At 35.6% G+C, this 20,417-nt stretch overlaps 1 protein-coding gene across 1 annotated transcript; it reads left to right on the forward strand.

The window, feature by feature from the left end:
* The first annotated feature begins 842 nt into the window (after positions 1 to 842).
* LOC110966675 (gamma-aminobutyric acid receptor-associated protein-like 2) lies at positions 843 to 18,459 on the forward strand. Its single transcript, XM_022216110.2, has 4 exons — positions 843 to 1,102; positions 3,982 to 4,037; positions 8,057 to 8,229; positions 15,042 to 18,459. The coding sequence occupies exons 1-4, from the start codon at positions 1,069 to 1,071 to the stop codon at positions 15,154 to 15,156; spliced, it is 378 nt and encodes a 125-aa protein (XP_022071802.2). The 5' UTR covers positions 843 to 1,068; the 3' UTR covers positions 15,157 to 18,459.
* The last annotated feature ends 1,958 nt before the right edge of the window (positions 18,460 to 20,417 follow it).

The following is a 20,417-nucleotide window of genomic DNA, read 5'->3' on the forward strand; positions in this document are numbered from 1 at the left end:
GTTTCCATTTATAGTTGTTTTGTGTGCCTTTGTCGTTGTTTTCTCTCTCTTCTTGTTTCTTTGTGCGTCTTTGGAGTTGTTTTGTGTATATTTGTAACTCTATTGTGTCATTTCGTGGTAATTTTGCATCTCTTTTGGGATTCTTTCTGGGGGGTTTGGCACTTCTTCTGCAACTTGATGGCAACACCTTTGACCAATCGCACTTGAAGCACTTTTTGCATTTACTACAGATTTTTCCTTATGTCTGAATTCTTGCTTGTGTTGTACGTCGCTTTGGACAAAAGCATCTGCTAAATGAAATTGTAGAATTGTAGAATCTTTAGGATTATTTTATTCCTCTATATAGCGTTTTTGCATCTCTTTATGGTCACTTCATGTCTTTTTGGGATTATTTTGTGTCTCTTTGTGTGTGTTTGCATGTCTTTGTTGCTGTTTTGCATCTTTTTGGGATTGTTGTATTCATCTTTATTGATGTTTCACATCTCTTCACAGCCATTTTGTATTATTTTACAGTGATTTTGCATCTATGTGTATGTTTTGCTTGTTTTTGTTGCTGCTTTGTATCTTTTTGTCATCATTTTCTGTCAAGAATCTCTTTTGGGACTCACAGAACTAAAGAAATATATATTCTACAGAGAAAAAAAGATAATTTATTCAATTTATTTGCACATTTTTCTTCCTTATTTTATGAAAAAGTTTCGTTCTGCATCCTTAACTCCTGCCTGGACCCTGAACGCATCAGTCTGCTCAGTGCAAAACACAATGACGTATATATATTGTATATACTATATTGGCTTAACATATTTCATCTCTGGCTGCACCTGAACGCACCATCCCTCCATCGCCTCCCTTCAGTCAGACGGTGACGTCACTCCGGGCTCAGACGTCCAGCTGAAAGCTCCGGTAGACTCTCAAACACACGCACACACACAGGCACCGATCGGTCTGTTTTCTGCGCTTCTGTTCGGATTTTTGCGCACATTTTCTTTGTCTTTACTCCGAAACCATCCGCAGATCAGCAGCCGCCGCTCCGCAGCCGTCACGCCTCAGTGCGGGGATCCAGCAAAGATGAAATGGATGTTCAAGGAGGACCATTCCCTCGGTAACGGAGCCCCGGGGTTGTTATGAAACCGGAGATGTTCTTGTCATGTCATGCGCCCTCCTCCCGTCTGCGCATCCATTTCTGCCTCATCATCCCACAACAGGCGCACAAACAGACGCATGTTTTGCCTGAGCATCCATCATGGCTGCATGATTAGCTGCTGATGCTAGCGAGATAAACCTGGCTCACCTTTAACATCGCAGCAAATTAGTGCGCTCCAAGTGCTGCATGCAGACAGTCCGGCGCCAAAATCCATTCAGAAATCTGCTTATTTAACGTTTCCGTGAAAATGTGTGACCGCAGATAGAAGAAACATGGAATACAAAATATTTTTATATGCTTTCAGTTAATTCGGCTTCATAAATAACCCCTGGCTGCTTGTTAACACCTTCCAGGATGCATTTAAACACTTAAAGCTAGTCGTGACCACTACTGCATGATCCAGACCTGGTAGACCTAAAAATGGTAGAATTTTGAATGGGGTTTGGTGTAAAGTTCTCCAAAGTTCTATTTAAAAATTTGCTAATTTTAATATTTCCATGCATAAATTTAACCCCTGGTCTAAAAATCTATTTTTGTAGATACTTTCAGGTAATTCAGCATCATAAAATAGCACTTTAAACTGCTCGTTAACAACATTCAGAATATAAATAAGCAGTTAAAACTAGTCTTGACCACTAGTATATGGATGCCGAATTAAAGAGCTTCTTGGCTACAGTTTGTAAAATACTCCATATATTATAAATAATTCAAGGTTCCTGTGTAAATATTTATTTAATATAATTTTGAATGGAGTTTGGTGTATAGTTCTTACATTTATGACTTTCAATGGCTCACAGATATTTCAGCACCAAATTCCATTCAAAAATCTGCCAATTTAAAGTTTGCATGCATAGTTTTAAATCCTCGTGGAAAACCATTTGTTGCAAAGTGTTTTATGGATTCTTTAATTTAATTTGGCTTCATAAAATAACACCTGACTGCTTGTTAATACAGTTCAGGATGCATGTAAACACTTAAAACTAGTCGTCACCACTACTGTACAGTCAAGACCTGGTAGCCCTAAAATTGGTAGAATTTTAAATAGAGTTTGGTTTAAAATTCTCTCCACACTAATCCAACTAGAACAGGTTGTTTCAGGCCTGCAAGTTACAAGTTTTCACTGGAAATCAAATTATTGCTGGAAAATTAAGCTTCTTTTTAACATTTCTGATCAATAAATAAGTCAGAGATGTATTTTGTCCATTGCATGCATCCTCTGCAGCGTCAAATTCCACTTAAAAAAATCTGCTAATTTAAAGTTTTCATGCATTTTGTGTGTCCTTTTTATAAATTAGTGTCTCTAATTGTTTTGTGTGTCTTATGGATTTATTTAGTGTCCTTTGTTGTTGTTTTAAATGTCTGTCATTTTGTGTGCCTTAGTGCGTTGCTTTGTGTGCGTTTTGCAGTTTTTTGTTATTTTGTGTGACTTTCAAATAGTTTTGTGTCTTTTTTGGGTAGATTGGTATCTATTTTTGATTGTTGTGTGTGTCTTAAGGCATCATTTTGTTACTTTTTGTAGTTGTTTTGTGTTCCTTTGATGTTTTGTGCATCTTATGTTGTTATTTTGTGCGTCTTTGTAATTGTTTCACAGTTCTTTGTTATTGTTTTGTGTTCTTGTAGTTGTTTTGTATCTTGTTTTGGGGGCCTTGATGCTGATTTATGATTGTTTTGTGTGTCTTAGGGCATCATTTTGTGTCTTTTTGTAGTTATTTTACATTTCTTTGTTGTGTTTTTCTGTGATTTTCAAATAGTTTGGTGTTTTTGTGGTTATTTTGTGTCTCTTTTGTGTAGTTTTGTGTGCCCTTGTGGTTGTTTTCTCTCTCTTTGTTTTCATTTTGTATGTCTTTGGAGTTGTTTTGTGTACATTTATAGATCTATCGTGTCATTTTGTGACAATTTTCCATCTCTTTTGGGAGTCTTTAGTGTCTTCATGGTTATTTCATGTGTTTTAGGACACTATTTTGTTTTGTTTAGTGTTTTTTTGTAGTTCCTTTGTGTGCCTTTCAAGAATAGTTTTGTGTATCTTTGTGGTTGTATTTTATGTGTTTGAGATTTTTTTAACAGTTATTTTTACATCTTCTTATTGTTGCTTTATGTGTATTTGGGATTGTTTAGCATCCCTCTGTGCCATTTTATGTGTCTTTAGGATTGTTTTGCATATTTTTAAAAGAGCTAGATTGCATCTTTTTGTTGTTTTAAGTGTACTTTGGATTGTTTTGCATTTTTTAACAGTTATGTTTCATCTTTTTGTTATCTTGTGCTTATTTTGGATTGTTTTGCTTTTTATAAGTTATGCTGCATTTAAAAAACATTTAACATCTTTTTAGCATTGCCTTATGCATATTTCAGATTGTTTACCATCTCTATGGGATTGTTTTGCATTTTTTAAGTTATTTTGCATTTCTTTAAAGGTCTTTCTTGTGTTTTGTGTCTCTGTGTGATTGTATTTGATGTATCTGGCCTTGTTTTTTGAATTTTTTTTGTTGTCGTTTTATGTGTTTTTGGTGAATAAAACAATGTAAGGTTCCTCCGAGAATCTTCATTTTCTGGATTTTTTTGGATGAACTTCAGTCTAGCAGCTGAATTTGTCTCTTCCTCAGCTTCTCCTCAGGCTCCTTTTCAAAGAAGCACTTCCAAAAGTAGGCCTCTTATCTGGGCTAATGAAGTCCTGAACCTAAATGGATCTCATCACCGTCACCTCCTCATGTTTCTGGATTCATTCTGCTGAACTTAACCTGCTGTTTATCCTCCTCCTTTGGCTGGACGTGAGGAGTCCCTGCAGGCCTCGTCATCCCTCTAATCTCTGACTTTCTGTCTGTTTGCTGTCTCCTCCTCAGAGCACCGATGTGTGGAATCCGCCAAAATACGCAACAAATATCCCGACAGAGTCCCGGTGAGTGGTGGAGGCTTTAAAGAGCGACACAGAGTCTGCAGATAACGAGATAGAAGAGCTGATAGAGGAGGAAACAGCTCACTGGAGCAGAGAAATGAGACGCGTCCTGGTTTATAAACACCTAGACGTCACATTTATCTATAATAATGTAGTGTCTTTAACTTACTTAACCCTCAAACGACCAAGCTATTTCAGCGACTAAAATAACCATATTTTACACAGGAACATGTCTACTTTATTGCCTCTTTTTGTGCTTTCTTACCTATTCCACTCCACTGCATTTTAAGATGGATATTCTAAAATAACCTTCTGTAATTATTCATGGATTTTAATCATTTTTGACTCAGAGCTAAAGTAAAACCATATGAACAATATGATGCATGTTAAGAACACAATAACATTTATTTAGACACGCTTTGTCTGCCACTTCTTCTAAAACTTTATTCCTTTTGTTTCCTCAATAGTAAATCAAAAGAACATAAAAACAAAATCTACACAAACATCTTGTCTGTATGTGTGCAATGTAACATGCAGAGAAGTATTTAGATTAGGGGCGGCTGTGGCTCAGACACTTTACCCACCTTAGCTCCAGTGCTGCCACTTCCACTGGTGTATGAATGTGTATGCTGTGTAATGTTGGTGGTGGTCAGAGGGGTTGTAGGAGTGGATTGGCAGCCAGTCAGTCTGCCCCAGGGCAGCTGTGGCTAAAAATGTAGGTCTACCAGCTATAGTGCAAAACACTGAAATATAGCGATTAGAGGTAGAAATAAATAAATAAAACTAAGGCCTACAATAGTGAAAAACCTATACATCTTTCTGGGGTCATAAGTGACCCCAGACAAGTTTCCATTATCCTTGTCACACCAGTTGGCCGATCTCTACAAAAAACTATGAGCAGCTGTAGGACAAGTAGATTGACAAATTCATGGTAGGAAACATTTTTCAGATAAAAGATATAAAACCGGCAAATATAATTCTATGGCTGGGGTCATAAATGACAACACTTGGTCACTTGAGGGTTAATAATCTAAATTAGTTTGGTTAATTTGTATTTTATATACTGTCCAAGGATCTTAATTACTTTTAAAAAATCATTTTTTTCAAATGATAGAAAATATAAAAATATTAGAAAATATTTTGCAGATTTAAATTCAGTAAAATTAATTAAATTTTACAGTGAAAACAGGGAAAATCTGTAAAATTACATTTAAAAACTAATTTACCATTTTTATCCTTAATATACAGATTTATTCTTTCAAAAAAGAGAAAATCGGTTAAAAATAATTATATTTTTGCTGATTTAAATACTGTAGAAATGATGTCATTTTATGGCGAAGGACAGAAAAAGAATGAATTACAGATTTGACATTTTTTACACTTTCTGCCAGTTTTAAAAAATATATATTTTACAGCTACCATGAAAATTCATTTTTTTTCTGTGATTTTAGTAGTTATCTGTAATTTAAGAAAACAGGAAATTTTGTAAAATAGCTGTTTTAAAATATATTTTAAATGATTTTTCAACCGTTATTATGCAGAATTTGTCTTTTAACGCAACATAAAAAATGCAATTATAAATGGTTGACTACTGTAACATTTAAAGCCGTAAAAAATCTATTTAAAAAATTGTAAATATCTCTAAAATATACATTTTGCTGATTTAAATACAAGAGTGAATTACTATTTGTTAAAAAAAAGATTTACAGTTTTGACCTGTTTTTTCTTTAAAAAAAACAATTAGCATATTAATTAATACTTTTTTCCTGTGATTTTACTAAATATTGTCTGTTATTTAGAAAAACTGGGAAAATCTGTAAAATAACAGTGAATACTTTCAACAAATACAGTTAAACACAGTAAGAAAACATGACTTCTGCACAATAAAGCACCACAAATTCATCACTAATGTGTATCTGCACCCTCCATGGATCCACTCAGACCATCATGCCTTGCAGCTCGTCTCTCTGTCATGACAATCAAAAGAAATGCAGCCGCTACAGACTGTTTAATTGAGGCTTCCTGCTGAGCATAAAACTCCTCAGATGACTGAACTGTGCAGCAGTTTTTATTAAAACACCCACCAGAAGAATATGTGACACTTTAGCTGTCGATGTAAACCGTAAATATGTTGTTGGAAAATAACATCAGAGCTGCTGCTTTACAGATTTTTAAGTTATTGTCAGATACAATAAACTATTTTGTCTTAAAGGGGAATCTGAAAGTAATGAAGATTTTACAGCTCTGTAAAACCACAGACAACAACATAATAATATAAATAACAACAATAATAATAGGAATGCCTGCACACAAGCACAAATGTAAAAAAGTTATTTGAATTACTGCCAGGAAAACAATTAGAAACTTAACTAATATTCGGTTAGAAACTCTTCAAAGCTGATGGAATCCAAAAATCAGCTCATTTTACTGAAATAATTAAAGATAAACCACATTAATGATGATTCATGTCAAAAATCTTCACTAAAATGCCAGTTTTTGTCATCGTGCATGCAAACATTGATTATACTGTCATTTTTTTTTGACAATATAATCAACTTTGTGTGAGTAAAACCTAATAAGCACCGGCAGCATCTAAATAAAGCGACTTCAGAGACTCTCAGCTTCACCTGCAGCTCTTTGTATTTTAATGAATCTAACAGGTGACTTTAACACTTGAGCTCTACAAACATGAAGCCTTTTGTTTGGAGGAACAAAGGACGTTAAATTCAATCCTTTGAACCAGTTTAGCTGCAGTTTGCAGCTGTTAGCTGGAGGAAGTTCTTCCTATTGTGTCGCTCTGTTTGTTGGATTTCACATCAGACTGACGGGAAGGAAGAACGGAGGAAACTTTACATTCATTTTGATGTTCTGATGCTTTAAAGCTGCGCAAATCAACATTTTCTGCAATTTCTGTGGCATCTTTCAGCTCAAATTGATGGAAAATATGATCTAGTTTATGGCTAATTCTACATTTATTCAACAAATCTGCTAAAATATGATTATTTAGTAGAAGTAAAACCAAAGTAATAAACTCTACTGATGATATAAATACATATAAAACATGTAAATCACCTCTTAAAACCACTTTTTAGGCGTTTGTTTTTACGTGATGTCGTCTTTTTAATGGTCTAAATTGGGGGTGTCAAACTCACTTAGTTCAGGGTCCCGTTCAGCCCAGTTTGACCTCCAGTGACCAGTAAAACCACAGCATAATAACCTACAAACAACCACAAGTACAAATGTTTCCTTTGTTTTAGTGCAAAAATGTTCACATTTAAGGAATTATCTTTTTACAAAACAGCATGAACAACCTGGAATTTATGAGGAAAGATAGGTTCAATTTCATCCACATTCAGCCTCAATTTATCATTTCCACATTACAACTTCTAGATCGCAGAGTGTCTAAAAAGGAACATAACATTTAGTCACAGCTACGTGGAACTGAACCAGAGAGGATTTTACTTCATGATCAAAATGACAAAAGTCAGACAAAAAATAACAAAAACAAGACAAAATGTTACAAAACGAGAAACAAAATGACACAAAACACCAAATAAGACACAAAAAATGCTTTTATTTTCTTATCTAGTCTAGGTGTATTGTTTTATTTTGAAAATCTTTTCCCGTGTTTTGCCTGGCTGGTTTTTCTGCTTCTGTTGTTCAGTGTTCTTCCTGAGTTTCCTTCTTTTTTAGGTTGTCCCATCTGTAAAGCACTTGGTAAACTTTATTTTTAAAAGGTTCTATAGAAATGAAATTATTATAAAAATTATGTTATGAAACTGTGGAATACTACATTTAAAAACAGTAAGGTTAGCCATACAGCCTACAGCGCCACCTTCTGATGAAATACTTAGTTGATTTGCTCCAAAACAGTAAATGAAATGAAACTTAATTCACATTTTTTTTGCAACGTTCCAGCAATTCGTATCACCGACAGCCGTAGATATTTGGTCACAGCAGTGAAGCTAACGTTCTCCAGACTCTAGACCTGAGAGTTAAAGCGCCACCTGTGTTGGCTGCAGGTGATCGTGGAGAAGGTTTCCGGCTCCCAGATCGTGGACATCGATAAGAGGAAGTACCTGGTGCCGTCCGACATCACGGTGGCCCAGTTCATGTGGATCATCAGGAAACGCATCCAGCTGCCTTCGGAGAAAGCCATCTTCCTGTTCGTCGACAAAACCGTCCCCCAGTCCAGGTGAGAACCACATCACTTCCTGTAGAAACATCGGTAAAGGTCCAACTGTTTCCTGTCTGACGGTCATCGGGATCGACATCAAACTGCTGCCTCACAAGTGTCAAAAGTTAGAGCAAAGTTGTGGTGGGACGCTTTTAATAAGTTAGCTCTGGTTGGAGGTCATTAATCACCACATTAGTCTTTGTCATGGTGCCCGTTGCTAACTAAACTCCCACAATGCTCTCTGCTTTAACATAAACTATAGTCTAAGTGACGCCTCCTCTGGTCTCTACAGTATTAAACAGGAAGTGGCTCCACCTGGTGGAACAACCAGGAACTACAGCAGATCTATGATGCATTTACTGATGTGGAGAATTCAGGTTTTCTACATCTGCTGGATCTTGTAGGGCCACAGTACATCCTACCCTCTAATGCTGCATTTACCCTCTAATGCTATATTTTCCCTCTAATGCTACATTTACCCTCTAATGCTACATTTACCCTTTTATGCTACATTTACCCTCTAATGCTACATTTACCCTCTAATGCTACATTTATCCTCTAATTGTACATTTATCCTCTAATGCTACATTTACCCTCTAATGCTACATTTATCCTCTGATGCTACATTTACCCTCTAATGCTACATTTACCCTCTAACGTTACATTTATCCTCTAATGCTACATTTAACCTTTTACGCTACATTTACCCTCTAATACTACATTTACCCTTTTTATGCTACATCCTACCCTCTAATGCTGCATTTACCCTCGAACACTACATTTACCCTCGAACACTACATTTACCCTCTAACGCTACAGTTACCCTCAAATGCTACATTTATCCTCTAATGCTACATTTACCCTCTAATGCTACATTTATCCTCTAATGCTACATTTACACTTTTATGCTACATTTATCCTCAAACGCTACATTTATCCTCTAATGCTACATTTATCCTCTAACGCTACATTTACCCTCTAACGCTACATTTACCCTCTAATGCTACATTTACCCTTTTATGCTACATTTACCCTCTAATGCTACATTTACCCTTTTATGCTACATTTACCCTCAAAAGCTACATTTACCCTCAAAAGCTACATTTATCCTCTAATTCTACATTTATCCTTTGATGCTACATTTACCCTCTAACGCTACATTTATCCTCTATTGTACATTTATCCTCTAATGCTACATTTATCCTCTGATGCTACATTTACCCTCTAATGCTACATTTACCCTCTAACGCTACATTTATCCTCAAACGCTACATTTATCCTCAAACGCTACATTTATCCTCTAATGCTACATTTATCCTCTGATGCTACATATACCCTCTAACGCTACATTTACCCTCTAATTCTACATTTATCCTCTGATACTACATTTACCCTCTAACGCTACATTTATCCTCTAATGCTACATTTAACCTTTTATGCTACATTTACCCTCTAATACTACATTTACACTTTTATGCTACATTTACCCTCTAATGCTACATTTATCCTCTAATGCTACATTTACCCTCTAATGCTACATTTATCCTCTAATGCTACATTTACCCTCTAACGCTACATTTACCCACTAATGTTACATTTACCCTTTTATGCTACATTTACCCTCTAATGCTACATTTACCCTCTAATGCTACATTTATCCTCTAATTGTACATTTATCCTCTAATGCTACATTTACCCTCTAATGCTACATTTATCCTCTGATGCTACATTTACCCTCTAATGCTACATTTACCCTCTAACGTTACATTTATCCTCTAATGCTACATTTAACCTTTTACGCTACATTTACCCTCTAATACTACATTTACCCTTTTTATGCTACATCCTACCCTCTAATGCTGCATTTACCCTCGAACACTACATTTACCCTCGAACACTACATTTACCCTCTAACGCTACAGTTACCCTCAAATGCTACATTTATCCTCTAATGCTACATTTACCCTCTAATGCTACATTTATCCTCTAATGCTACATTTACACTTTTATGCTACATTTATCCTCAAACGCTACATTTATCCTCTAATGCTACATTTATCCTCTAATGCTACATTTATCCTCTAACGCTACATTTACCCTCTAACGCTACATTTACCCTCTAATGCTACATTTACCCTTTTATGCTACATTTACCCTCTAATGCTACATTTACCCTTTTATGCTACATTTACCCTCAAAAGCTACATTTACCCTCAAAAGCTACATTTATCCTCTAATTCTACATTTATCCTTTGATGCTACATTTACCCTCTAACGCTACATTTATCCTCTATTGTACATTTATCCTCTAATGCTACATTTATCCTCTGATGCTACATTTACCCTCTAATGCTACATTTACCCTCTAACGCTACATTTATCCTCAAACGCTACATTTATCCTCAAACGCTACATTTATCCTCTAATGCTACATTTATCCTCTAACGCTACATTTATCCTCAAACGCTACATTTATCCTCAAACGCTACATTTATCCTCTAATGCTACATTTATCCTCTGATGCTACATATACCCTCTAACGCTACATTTACCCTCTAATTCTACATTTATCCTCTGATACTACATTTACCCTCTAACGCTACATTTATCCTCTAATGCTACATTTAACCTTTTATGCTACATTTACCCTCTAATACTACATTTACACTTTTATGCTACAATTATCCTCAAACGCTACATTTATCCTCTAATTCTACATTTATCCTCTGATGCTACATATACCCTCTAATGCTACATTTACCCTTTAATGCTACATTTACCCTTTTATGCTATATTTATCCTCTAATACTACATTTACACTTTTATGCTACATTTACCCTCTAATGCTACATTTATCCTCTAATGCTACATTTACCCTCTAATGCTACATTTATCCTCTGATGCTACATATACCCTCTAATGCTACATTTACCCTTTAATGCTACATTTACCCTTTTATGCTATATTTATCCTCTAATACTACATTTACACTTTTATGCTACATTTACCCTCTAATGCTACATTTACCCTCTAATGCTACATTTATCCTCTAATGCTACATTTACCCTCTAATGCTACATTTATCCTCTAATGCTACATTTACCCTCTAACGCTACATTTACCCTCTAATGCTACATTTACCCTTTTATGCTACATTTACCCTCTAATGCTACATTTACCCTTTTATGCTACATTTACCCTCAAAAGCTACATTTACCCTCAAAAGCTACATTTATCCTCGAATTCTACATTTATCCTCTGATGCTACATTTACCCTCTAACGCTACATTTATCCTCTAATGCTACATTTATCCTCTAATGCTACATTTGCCCTCTAACGCTACATTTATCCTCTAATGCTACATTTATCCTCTGATGCTACATTTACCCTTTTATGCTACATTTACCCTCAAAAGCTACATTTACCCTCAAAAGCTGCATTTATCCTCGAATTCTACATTTATCCTCTGATGCTACATTTACCCTCTAACGCTACATTTATCCTCTAATGCTACATTTATCCTCTAATGCTACATTTACCCTTTTATGCTACATTTATCCTCTAATGCTACATTTACCCTCTAAAGCTACATTTATCCTCGAATTCTACATTTATCCTCTGATGCTACATTTACCCTCTAACGCTACATTTATCCTCTAATGCTACATTTATCCTCTAATGCTACATTTACCCTTTTATGCTACATTTATCCTCTAATGCTACATTTACCCTCCAATGCTACATTTACCCTCTAACGCTACATTTATCCTCTAATGCTTCATTTATCCTCTAATGCTACATTTATCCTCTAATGCTACATTTACCCTTTTATGCTACATTTACCCTCTAACGCTACATTTACCCTCTAAAGCTACATTTACCCTTTTTATGCTACATCCTACCCTCTAATGCTGCATTTACCCTCGAATACTACATTTACCCTCTAACGCTACAGTTACCCTCAAACGCTACATTTATCCTCTGATGCTACATTTACCCTTTTATGCTACATTTACCCTCAAATGTTACATTTACCCTCTAATGCTACATTTACCCTCTAACGCTATATTTACCCTCTAACGCTATATTTACCCTCTAACGCTGTATTTACCCTCTAACACTATTTTTACCCTCTAATGCTACATTTACCCTCTAATACTACATTCAGACAGTATCCTAACAGAGCTCTACAACAAGGGTCATGACCATGTACAGAACAATAACTAACAGCTTAGATGTAGAAATGCATTTTTAGATATTCAGTCATTAACGAGAGACACTGGATTGTTTTTACAAACTTTAATGTACTTGAAGTACATTTTCTAGAAAAATGGTATCAGATTGGGACTTTATATCAGCAGATACTGGATAATAAATGACTGTGATTGGATGCAATTACAGGATTTTTTAATTAATCAGTTTCAGCACCGATTAATCCCAATGTTCTATATCCGCTGTCACACTGCTGTCAGAAAGAGAAAGTACAAATTAAGATGGGACACTTCCCATAAAGTACAACAGCTGTGGTACAGGGGTCATTACATAACAGGTCTTTGTCATGGTGCCCCTTCACCAACTTAAACCCCTTTGATTAAATCTGGTCATCCGCAGTAACTAGGTTTTCAGAATAAATGTTGAAAGGATATAAGCTGTCAACATGTGACTTGTTATAAGATGTAATCGATCTTCCTGTGAATCAGGATGAAGACACACCTTCACTCTCAGTTTACAGTCATCCAGAAAACCCATACGTTTCTGCTCACAGCTGCTGACGCACTTCAGAGAGTTTATCTGAAGAATCTGACCTGCTTCTCACAGCTTTGTACTGTGGAAGAATCAGCAGCAACAGTTCAGTTTTGATAACACGCTTCGTCGTAGCTGAGTTTAGTCATAAATAGAACCAAACCCGATCACAACTAGCTGTGACTTATTTTAAAAAAATACTACATTAGAAAATAGTTTTACCACAGAGTGAATCGTGTTTATTAGATGATTCTAGTATCCTCTTCGTCTTCAGCCTTATTGGTTAATATATTGGAGCAGATGTTCCTGATGAAATAATTTAAACCCATTAGGGATGTTGCATCTGCACAACTCTTTGTTTACATCTCATATGATACACGTGTCGGAATACAACCACATAACATAATCAGGACGCATTATTTACGACAAAATAGTGCCAATTGGAGGTCATTAAACATCACAGAAGTCTTTGTCATTGTGCCCCTTCACCAGCTACATGATCATGTGAGCATTAAAAATAATTACATTTATAAAAATCCCTTCAATCACAAAAACTGTCCAAATACGCACAAAACTCTGACAGAACCAAATGCAAACATACAGAAATGGTCAAGAAAGAGAGGACATAAACAAAAAAACCTCAAGAATTTGACACTTTAAAGACTTGTTTTGGATGGACGGAATGTTTTTTGCTGCATATTTGGGCCTTTGGTTTTCATATTTGCTGTATTTCTTGAATTATATTGTATATATAGGTCACAGAAGTCAGGAAATATTAAAAAATTTCCTAATATTTCTATGTTCACTTCTCAAATTGCTTTTGATCCTGTAAAGGTTCTAATAATATTTATGAAAAAAGCATTGAATTAAAGCTAAAAGCTGCATCTTTAATCATTTTAGAGGCAAAATCAAGATGGAAAATTACCAAAAAAACGGTCCAATATGTATGAAAACAGACAAAAGAGGACAAATAGTGAGGCCATAAAGTAAAAACCTTGAATATGAAACGCTTTAAAGACTTGTTTTGGGTAGATGAAGCTTTCGTTTTTGCTGTATTTGTTGGCTTTTTGTTTTTCTACTCACGGCATTTCTTAAACTCTAATGCATGTAACGGTTCTAGAAACAGAAAGTACAAGTTATGACAGGACACTTAACGTAAAGTACAACTGCTGTGGTCCAGAGCTCCTTAAGCATCACAGAAGTCTTTGTCACGGTGCGCCTTCGCTCGCGAAATACGAACGTGAGCATTAAAAATAGGATTTATATTTGTATTTGTTTGTCAGGTTGCTTTTGAGCCTGGAAAAATGGAAGAACTAAACGGATAAAGCAACATTTTATGTCAAATCCCTTGAAATAAAGCTGAAAGCTGGACTTTTAATCATCTTTAGAGGCAAAATCAAGATGCAAAATTACAAAAAAAGTCCAAAAACGTATAAAAATGGACAAAAGAGGACAATAAAATGATTTCATCAACTAAAAACCTCAAATATTAGACACTTTAAAGATTTGTTTTGGGTGGACGAAGCTGTTTCTTGCTGCAGGTTTGGGAGTTTTGTTTCAGTATCTGCAGCATTTCTTGAATCATAACAAGTTCCAGACCTCAGGTGTCAGGAAGAGAAAGTGCAAGTTATGACGAGACACTTAGCATAAAGTAAAACATGTGTGGCCTAGAAGTCATTAAGCATCACAGAAGTCTTTGTCATGGTGGCCCTTCACCAGCTACAAGAGCATGTGAGCATTAAAAATAGCACTTATGTATTTCTAAAAATCACTTTAAACAAATCTGGAGGTAAAATCAAGACACAAAATTAGAAAAATGGTCCAAATATGGATGGAAATGGAAAAAGAGGCTAAAAAAGTGAGGCCATGAACTAAAAACCTCGAATGTTGAAGACTTTAAAGACTTGTTTTGGGTGGACGATGAGAGTTTTGTTTCAGTATCTGCAGCATTTCTTCAATTTTATTGCATTTCCTGAATGTTTCTGCAGCCACTTCAGCACCAAACATCTCTTATTGGAGGTTTACAAACTCCTACTGGAGAAGCTTGATGGTTTGATCTAACTGGAGTGTGGTTTCTGTGTTGCAGCCTGACGATGGGGCAGCTGTACGACAAGGAGAAGGACGAGGACGGGTTTCTGTACGTGGCCTACAGCGGAGAAAACACCTTTGGTCTCCAGGCCTTTTGTACAGTGCAGGGTTAAAACCTCAACGGCTTCAGACACATTCGGCACCTTTATTTATGCTCAATTTTTGATACTGATAAACACAAATTTATGCTGAAAATTAACACACAGAAAACAAAAAGCCAACGACAAACTTTTTTGACAGCTGATCATCGGGCTCGTCGGCCTTTCCGTCCCGATCGCTGTTTTAAGGTCAGCTGTGGAGAGAAAATATCTTTTAACACTGCCGCAAAACCAGAACAATCATCACATGTTAGTCATTAGAAACGTTTTCTTTGTCGTCACAGAACCGCTGTAATCATGTGACTAGAAGCATCGACCATGTTGTTATATCATGTATGAAACCTTCAGTAACGCAACGTCCAGCAGCAGATCCGGGTTAAGAATGTGAGTTTAAAAGGCTGGATGCTGTATTTGCACTTTGTTTTAGCCGAATGAGCACAAAACCAGGATTCAGACTCGAGAGCAAACCAACGCTTTACTAGAAGGAAGAGTTTTACCTTCATACTGAGAACATTTTCAGACTTACAGACCCTTGAAGTACAGTAAGTTTGCACTTTTTGTTTTGTTTTACAATTTTTTAGCCTCATACTGCAGGAAATACATCAATTAATTTTTTTGGGCTTAAAACTTTAGCTTCAACTTTACATCCACTCCAGGTGTCACATTCTCCAGACAAAATTAGATTTAATTTTTTTTTAACTCTGGAAGACAAACTAATGATGACACTAAAAGAAAAACATTTAGATAATAGTCACTAAGGAACAACCTGATGATTAAATGAATCCTTTATGATTTCTTCTTAACAAATTTAGCAGCAAAAACTACAAATTAATAAATATAAAGACCTTAATGTGTCTATTTCTGATACGCTACTGTCCCTTTAAGGCCGCCCCTTCACTAAAAGCCCACTTTCCTCTGATTAGTCGACTTCCGGAAGCCTGCAGTCAATGCATGTGAGCATTGCTGCCTGTACTTTTTTGGGTGTACTGTGCCTTGTGTAGACTGTAAATAAAAGAAAGCATGTGTACTACATAGTTAAAAAAAAAAAGAAAATGAAATATTAAGAAAATCCATTTGAAAAATGGCACAAATCTGACAGCAAAGGCGCCAAAAAAGTATAATTAAAAATGGGGGAATACTGTAACTTTCAAAATGTGTAAAAATGGTAAAAATAACAGCAAAAATCTGTAAAATTATGGCATTTTTAGCTGATTTAAGTACAGTAAAACAGCATAATTTTACGGTCAAACGTTATAAAAAGAACAGATTAGCATTCATAAAAATACAGATTTTTTTTGAATGCCATTATGTACAATTTTGACATGTTTTTTCACTTTCAGCATGTGAAATGTTTTTCTTTGTTATTACTGGTTACTATTTGTAATTTCCCAAAACAGGGAAAAACAGTAAATAGCTCAAAAAATAACAGCTTTTCAGTTAAACCCCCTTAACACCTGTGTTTCCCTAAATAGAATCATAAATGACAAAAAGCTACTCAGGCTCTATTGAAGGAGACTTTAAAGTAAAACTTGAGACTATTAAGTAATTTGGAAAATGTTTACTGAGGTAGAAAATCAAGTGACAAGTCAGGTCATTTCCTCACATTTATTCAATTCCTTTTCCAAACAGGAAACGCCCCCTGCTGGCTGTTTGAAAGAATACAGGTATAAGTCACTCCCACTTGACTTTCCAGACCTGGAGGTTATGCTGTTATCATGATTATATTTAGTCTATTGTCTGAAATGAACCATATTGGCTCCTTTCTCTTTAAGGCCCCCCTCCTTAAAGCCCACTCTTCTCTGATTGGCCAAATTCCGGAAGCCTGTACCCAGGGCTTGTGAGCATTACTTTGTGGTCATACTGTGCCTGAAGGAGATGACCATATGAATTGGCATGCAAATTAGAAAAAAAAAACACAATAAACGATAAAAACAAAGCATTTAGAGGAGTGCGAATGAGGAATTGATCAATAATCACATCTTATACGGATATTGATTATTATTAATCAAAATTAGCCCAAATTTAGAATAACATGACCACAAAACTGCACTGAAATGCCTTTATGTTTTACATGTTTAATTAAAAGAGAACTTCTTTACATTTATCCTTCAGTGTTGATTGGCTGTTATTAGTGGCATGTAGCCAGTAAGTTTGTGCAGTGGACAGGGAATTATTGTGTCAGAAAAAAGACGCGCATTTTAATATAATTGATCAGAAATTGATTTAAAAAGTGAGAAGATAATCAGAAAAATTATGAATATCTGATTTAATAATTAATCAGGGCTGCTAACTGGTGAATTCTTAGCCACATGCTACATCATATTATTGAAATTTATGCTTTTATGACTATATTTGATATTAACTTCTGACGTAATAAAATGACAAAAAAACAAAGGAAAAAATATAGGTGCTTTTTAAAGTATTAAAACGATGTAATTTTAAAAAATGCTCTGTATTTTTTTAAAGTATTGGAGACAAGTATTACTTTATGAGTATTTTATTAGCAGTTGTGAAATGAAGCTAACATTTATTCATTTTCATGTACTTGTACTTGACTTTTTCCACCTTTTACTTCTACGTTACTCAATGTTCCAGACAAATGCTGCACTTTTTATTCACATTATTAATATAAAACACATATTACCTAATATAAATTACAGTATATTATTTTAAAAAGCAGCTAAAATTAGCCCCTTGTGCAATATTAGTCACATTAATAACTCATAAATATAATGTTTTCTCATTATTATAGCTAATTTAGTTGTTTTACTTGAGTAAAGTTTGAATGCAGGACTTTTTTTACAGTGTAGTTTTGCTGCTTCTTTTACTTTTCACTGCTGGTCTTGACATTTCCACATCTTGTTCAAATTTTAATGATTAAAAACACGTCAGAAACGTTTGTTAATAAAGTCAATGAACCTCTATTTTTAGCCAGTGGACTTCTTTCCTTCTTGTAAAGGAAGAAACTGTTCAGGAATCCTTGGTTTTCTTCCGGTATAGTGTTTTCAGACCTTTGTTCTCGAGTCTGAAGTCGACGTTTTGGCTACAGTTTGTGGTTTTTTCGGTGCTGAATTGGATTTAAAACGTCCGCTGTGTTTCCACCTTTTACTTGACCCCATTGAAAATGTTCACGTTTGTGCACCTCGAGGCAGATTCGGGCTTTTCAACATGCTCTGTAGATGTGTAATACATTCAGGAACGTCTTATTTCATGCGTGTTGTGTTATCGTTAAATATATCCTAAAGGAATTTTAGATATTTGACAAAATGGGGAAGGTAGCTGGAAGACCTGACCAATAAAAAACAAATGTAAAACGGATTCCAGTGTGTTTCTGTCTGTTTTATTTGTTCAGAATTTAAGGCATCCTGTGCGGTTTTATGAAGAACATTTCTTGTGAATTTCAGATAAAACCTTTATGATTCGTTGTTAACAAACTAAGCAGAAAAACTAAGAATTGTTAAATATTAACCCTAAACCTCCCTAAAGGCCCACTTTCCTCTGATTGGTGGATTTCTGGAAGCCTGCGGTTAATGCATGGGAGCATTACTGTCTGTACTTCTTTGGGAGAAAACACCTTGTTATCTCCCATTAGTCTGTGTAATACATAGTAAATAAAAAAAATCTGAAAATACGTTGCAAAAAATGGCAAAAATGTGGCAGCAAAGGCGCTCAAAATTTATGAATTAAAAATAGTAGAATACTTTCAATTTCAATAACTGTGAAAATAACAGTAAAAATCTGTAAAAATGATGGCATTTTTAGCAGATTTTTTTTTACCATTAGCATGTAAAAAAAAATCTGTAACTACTGGTTGCTATCCGTAATTTAAAAAAAACAATTAAAAAACTATTAAAACTTAGCATAATATGTTAAAACAGTCAATTGACATGTCTAACTGGGCAGAGAATTCAATTTTCTGATGAATTATTATCCGTTTAAGCCATTTTTAAGCAAAAAAACTGATTAATTCTGAATATTTGCTAGTTCAGTGTGTTTTCTATGATCGTAAACTCAACATTTCTTGTATTTTTGACTGTTACTCTGAGATTTACAAAGATGTGTTGCACAAATGATCATTTCTTCAGTTGTTCCACGCACATAGATATACAATAATGACATGTTAAAATCTAATTTCTATTCTTATACTAGAAATGCAGTGAAGGAAGTGAAAAAGACGACTGCAAGCAAGAAAGCAACTGCCAAAAAAAGGCAGATTTCTTCCGTTGTGTTGTTGAAGTGAACCCAGGGGCGGATCCAGATTAATTGCTGCCGGGTTGGGGGGGTATTTTGGGGTTTTTTGGGGGGGCGTTACACAGTGAACTACAACAATCTGTACTCTTGATCTGTGGTAAAATAATCTGAAATGTTCTGTGTATTAATGTAAATTTTAAAATACAGTAAGTAGCACTCTGTACATTTAACAGTAAACCTGAGAACAATAATAAACAGTAACAATACTCCATATTCTTAAGTCATTTAATAGTTCACAGCTCAGCAAACATCATAGTGTTCTGCATGGAAATCACTAAAAGCTGCTCTCAGTAATCTTCCACAGTGAGCAGATGTTCTTGTGCTGCAGGTCCATGGTCCAGACGTGAACATCGAACAGGCCGGGGGGGTCTGGCACCGTGGACTTCCTAGAGCACCTCCTCTTTTTGCATTCTTCATATGGGATGGAAATAAAGTAACGTTGGTTTAGCACGTCCATCAAAGGCCTGTGAAGCAGGAAGCCCTCCACAGTGAGGATGTGAGTCTCCTCCTCCTTCAGGACCATCTCTGTGTCCAGGGTGTTATTAACGCCATGAGACTTCTCAAACTTCACCGGGTTCTCCAGCCACGCATAGATCCTCCTCATCATGGCGTCCATGTCCAGAGCAGTGATGACATCGTACTGCTTAAAGCCATCTTCACCAACTTCAGTCTGATCCTGGGGCTTGAAGAAGTCATCCTGATGGACCAGCAGCAGTTGGGGTTCAGTGAGTAAGGTAAGAGCAGAAAGACAGCTGCCACTCGTACGCCGGTCTTCCACCCAGAGAGGACCTCTTTCAGTCATAATGTTTTTTGAGCAACACACCATACTATGACGTTTTACAGTGAAGGTTCTACTATGGAACCAGTTTGACGTGTTCAGGTTTTCTTTGTGTGAAAATTCAGAGATTTCAGGTTCCAGAAGGTGGTTTTCAACTTCAGGAAACGTCTTCAAAGCTTCTTCAAATCCAAACGAAAACAGTCAAAAGATCAAACTAACGTCATCGGTGCATTCAGGTGCGGTCGGA

Source organism: Acanthochromis polyacanthus, chromosome 8 (genome assembly GCF_021347895.1).
Source record: "Acanthochromis polyacanthus isolate Apoly-LR-REF ecotype Palm Island chromosome 8, KAUST_Apoly_ChrSc, whole genome shotgun sequence".
NCBI lineage: Eukaryota > Metazoa > Chordata > Actinopteri > Pomacentridae > Acanthochromis > Acanthochromis polyacanthus.

Coding starts and splice junctions, on each gene's coding strand:
- LOC110966675 (XM_022216110.2), top strand. CDS start 1,069: ATGAAATGGATGTTCAAGGAGGACCATTCCCTCG. Junction 1,103..3,981: donor CAAGGAGGACCATTCCCTCG/GTAACGGAGCCC, acceptor TCTCCTCCTCAG/AGCACCGATGTGTGGAATCC. Junction 8,230..15,041: donor AAAACCGTCCCCCAGTCCAG/GTGAGAACCACA, acceptor TCTGTGTTGCAG/CCTGACGATGGGGCAGCTGT.